The sequence below is a fragment of the Blennius ocellaris genome (genome assembly GCF_963422515.1).
Source record: "Blennius ocellaris genome assembly, chromosome: 11".
NCBI classification, from domain to species: Eukaryota; Metazoa; Chordata; class Actinopteri; order Blenniiformes; family Blenniidae; genus Blennius; species Blennius ocellaris.
The window spans coordinates 28,946,579-28,951,578 of record NC_137660.1 but is presented as its reverse complement, the minus strand read 5'-3'; the positions used below and the strand labels follow the sequence as shown (position 1 = coordinate 28,951,578).

Here is a 5,000-nt window from a genome sequence, read left to right as displayed (position 1 = left end):
GCCCGCCGCCACCACCACCACCGCCACCACCGCCCGCATGCCGTGAGAACAAACAGGAGGGTCTTGGAGCACCAGGTCCAGAGTGGAGGTTAATACTGACACGGGAACAGCCAGGAGGGAGGGTGAAACCAGAACCCTGCAAGACCGGGCCCAGGGCAGAGCCGCCCACTGCTCACTGTTAGTCAGTGGAGGAACCGTCACCATGCAGCACACACACACATCTGGAGAACCGACCGAGAGGATTTGTTTCGTGTGCAGGAAGCAGAGACACCACACGCCACCGGGGGGGGAAGGGGGGGTGGAAATTAGAGGGGGGGGGGGGGGGGGGGGGGGTTAAAAGAGGAAGAGGAGGAGGGATCAGTTCATCCATCAAGGCTCCCTACGTGCGCTCTCCGTCCTCCACTCAGGGTCCGGACTTCAGAACCGGACTGGTTCAGGTCCGCCGAGGGGCCCCGGGCCCGGGCCCCGGTCCCGGTCCTGGTCCCGGGCCCCCCCACCGCCCCCCGCCTCCACCTGCTGCGCCTCCTTCTCCTCCTGAGATCGTTTCTCCTGAATCCGGCTGCTGATCTCCTCTTGAAACCTGCACATCTGCTCCTGGAGATCACTGATGAGGTTTACCACACACTGGGAGGAGGAGGAGGAGGAGGAGGAAGAGGAGGAGGAGGAGGAGGAGGAAGGAGACACATGACTGTGTTACTGGAATCGGGGGATTAAAGATGCTGCTACAACCAGAGAACTTGAGACAACCTGAGACGTTCTGAAATCAGTTCAGAAAACAAGATTCTTCATCCTGAGAACGACTCTGAGGAAATAAACTGTTCAAACTGGAGAAGCTTTCTGGGAGTCAAGACTGAAGAGTCAAGACTGAAGAGTCAAGACTGAAGCGTCAAGACTGAAGAGCCGAGAGTTAAAATGGAAGTCGAGAGTCAAAACTGAAGGGTCGAGAGTCAAAACCTAAGACCGAGCGTCAAAACTGAAGAGTTGAGAGTCAAAACTGAAGAGTCGTGAGTCAAATTTGAAGAGTCAAGTTGATTCCCGTTAAACTCCAAGACTCCAGTAAACAAATGAACAGGCAGCAGCAGCAACGATCGTGTGACTCGGTCTCGTTTTTACTGATCGCAGGCTGACGAACAACGACTCCACCGTCTGGTCAACGACTCCACCGTCTGGTCAACGACTCCAACGTCTGGTCAACGACTCCAACGTCTGGTCAACGACTCCACCGTCTGGTCAACGACTCCAACGTCTCGTCAACGACTCCAACGTCTCGTCAACGACTCCACCGTCTGGTCAACGACTCCAACGTCTGGTCAACGACTCCAACGTCTAGTCAACGACTCCACCGTCTGGTCAACGACTCCACCGTCTGGTCAACGACTCCAACGTCTAGTCAACGACTCCAACGTCTCGTCAACGACTCCACCGTCTGGTCAACGACTCCACCGTCTGGTCAACGACTCCAACGTCTGGTCAACGACTCCAACGTCTAGTCAACGACTCCACCGTCTGGTCAACGACTCCACCGTCTGGTCAACGACTCCACCGTCTGGTCAACGACTCCAACGTCTAGTCAACGACTCCAACGTCTCGTCAACGACTCCACCGTCTGGTCAACGACTCCAACGTCTGGTCAACGACTCCAACGTCTCGTCAACGACTCCACCGTCTGGTCAACGACTCCACCGCCTGGTCAACGACTCCAACGTCTAGTCAACGACTCCACCGTCTGGTCAACAACTCCAACGTCTCGTCAACGACTCCACCGTCTGGTCAACGACTCCACCGTCTGGTCAACGACTCCACCGTCTAGTCAACGACTCCACCGTCTAGTCAACGACTCCAACGTCTCGTCAACGACTCCACCGTCTGGTCAACGACTCCAACATTTGGTCAACGACTCCACAGACTTGACTGACGATTCTCTTTCATCTCAGAGTCTTTACGTCACAAAGGGGTAGAAAAGCGACCGAACGTCTTTGAACTAAAGCTTAAAGCTCAGACGTCGTTCGTTCTGGATCGAATTAGTTTGTTTTACCGTCCAACAACAAACCGGCTTCATCAACTCGTCGTCTGGCGTCAACGGAGGAAACGACTCACCGAGAATCAGATCTGGTCCTCGTCAAGTCAAGTCAAGTAAAAAAAAAACTCCAGTGACTCAGTTCAAAGTTCAGGAAGTGATGCGTGCATGTGGGCGGAGCTCTGCTGGACGGCTCGTTTCCTGTGACGGCGGTTCTGTTGGAGGAGCGACGAGCATCCTGGCCTTAAAGCAGACCTCAGTAATTACCCCTCCACGCCCACAGCCCCCGGGGGGGGGGGGCAATTACACCATAGTTGTCCTGCAGCCAAGAGACAGAGCAGGACGAAAACACACACCGTGTCCCGGGACGAGGACGAGGGACGAGGACGAGGGACGAGGACGAGCTCATGACGAGTTTCTTGTCTGGACTCAGTTACTTTAGTTTGTTTCTCCTGCGCCAAGTCGGTTTCCTGCTTCAGAGTGTGAAAGTGTTTCACCTCAGGAATGATCAGAATGACACACACACACACACACACACACACACACACACACACACACACACACACACACACACACACACACACACACACACACACACACACACACACACACACACACACACACACACACACACACACACACACACACACACACGTACTAATTCAAATCCGACGTATCCAATGAATGTGCTGCTGTGTTTTCACTTTGGTCAGGTTACAATGGTGAGTGTGTGTGTGTGTGTGTGTGTGTGTGTGTGTGTGTGTGTGTGTGTGTGTGTGTGTGTGCGTGTCCAGGATCAGGCATGGTCTCTTGATTTTTTTGTCCCCGTCCTGCATGTCCACTCCATGAGGGACAGAAAAAACACTTTTGTCTGTCGTCTCTTATCCGTCCATCTGACCTGAATCCTTCCTCCTGTCCTCTGTTTCCTCTGATTCTTATCACACTGTGTGTGTGTGTGTGTGTGTGTGTGTGTGTGTGTGTGTGTGTGTGTGTGTGGGTGTGTGTGTGTGTGTGTGTGTGTCCCTGTGTGTCAGAAACACTGCTTCATGTTTGTACATAACACCGCCCCGTGACAGACACACACACACACACACACACACACACACACACACACACACACACACACACACACACACACACACACACACACACACACACACACACACACACACACACACACAGTATCACCCGGTGTCAGTGTGGAGCAGCTGGGTGTCACAATGAACAAAGTCCAGACAAAGAAAGTAGCAAAGACAAGAGACTGCTCAGCTGTGTGTGTGTGTGTGTGTGTGTGTGTGTGTGTGTGTGTGTGTGTGTGTGTGTGTGTGTTAAGCGAGGCTGAAAGCTGCTGACCTGCACACAAACACCGATTCCGCAGCACAAAGCAAAGTCCCATTAAGGAAAAGACGGTTGAAGGTTCAGGATTAAAACCGTCGTGTCAGATTAGCGGCACGGAGATTAAAATAAATACATAAATAAATACATAAATAAATAAATAAATAAAACCAAACTAGAATCCTTGGTGCAAAACGTCCCAATGTTACAGTTTGGTGCTTTAAAACAGGAGTTCATGTGCTCATTTAAGTCAGAGGAGGAAGATGCTCCATAATGATATTTAATGATATTATATAATAATAATATTATTTATTGTATTTAGACTGTTGCTGTGACTTTTCTTTCCCGTCTTGTTCCCTTCATGTCAGATTATCAACGCGTTCCGTCGCTCCAGACTCGTTTTATCTGTCGGAGCTGCAGCTGCTTCCTGATGAAGTGTGTGTGTGGACGAGCTGCTGACAGACACACACACACACACACGCACGCACACACACACACACACACACACACACACACACACACACACACACACACACACACACACACACACACACTGAAAACGATCTGAGGGGAAACTCATGAAAACGAGACTCCGACTTGAATCTCTCATCATCTTCACATAATCCCAAATAATCCCTGACGACGTGTGACCCTTCATATCTATAGATGTAAAAAAAACGCGAACCGGTCGGAGGTTCGTCGTATTTCCAGTGTTTGACGTGAACTCAGAGTAGATCTGGACCCAGGAATTCCTTCGCCGCTAAAAATACCCCGACTTTAATCCCAGCAGTGTTTCAACACAGATTCCATGAGAACCACAATCAAATGTTCATTTTTTTCGTTGACCACGTTCCAGCGGGGGCGGGGCCTCGCTTTAATCTGGAATAGACAGTGTGAAGGGGTCAGGAAGGTACCGCCAAAGTACTACAAAGGTGACACGAAAGCATCATCAAAGTAGCGTCAAGTTACCGTCAAAGTGTCCTGAAGGTACCACCAAGGTCCTACCAAGGTACTACCAAAGCATGATGAAGGTACCGTTAATGTACCACTAAGGTACCAACAAGGTATGAAAAACAGTAGAGGACCTAGAGCAGAGCCTTGTGGGGCGCCACAAGAGACGGAGCAGTAGGAGACACAGATCAACTTTAAATCCCGGCAACTAATCCAGCATCTGATCCAGCAACTGATCCAGCAACTAATCCAGCATCTGATCCAGCAATTGATCCAGCAACTAATCCAGCAACTGATCCAGCAACTAATCCAGCAACAAATCCAGTAACTAATCCAGCAACTGATCCAGCAACTGATCCAGCAACTAATCCAGTAACTAATCCAGCAACTAGTCCAGCAACTAATCCAGCAACTGATCCAGCAACTAGTCCAGCAACTAATCCAGGTGAGATTCTTTACAATATAAAGATTTTATTTTAAATGTTTTGTACAATAATAACATAATTAGTTAGAGAAGCTTGATGAGGATCAACAATCTGAACACACACACACACCACACACACACACACACACACACCACACACACACACTCCTCGTACCTCGGCCTTGTTCTGCGGTGTGTCTGCGGGACGCGGGGAGTGTGTGTCCCGGTGTGTGTCCTCCATGTCCTCCATGTCCTCCATGTCCTCCAGCTTCA

At 50.5% G+C, this 5,000-nt stretch overlaps 1 protein-coding gene across 1 annotated transcript in view; it reads right to left on the bottom strand.

The window, feature by feature from the left end:
- Positions 1–5,000, bottom strand: part of LOC308136477 (liprin-beta-2-like) — a gene marked incomplete at its 5' end in the record, with an annotated part of 34,813 nt that overhangs the window by 19,851 nt on the left and 9,962 nt on the right. The window contains 3 exon segments of the mRNA XM_080504815.1: positions 384–515; positions 517–624; positions 4,903–5,000. The exon segment at positions 4,903–5,000 is cut by the window's right edge and continues 6 nt beyond it. Coding sequence (XP_080360941.1) covers positions 384–515; positions 517–624; positions 4,903–5,000 — 338 coding nt within the window.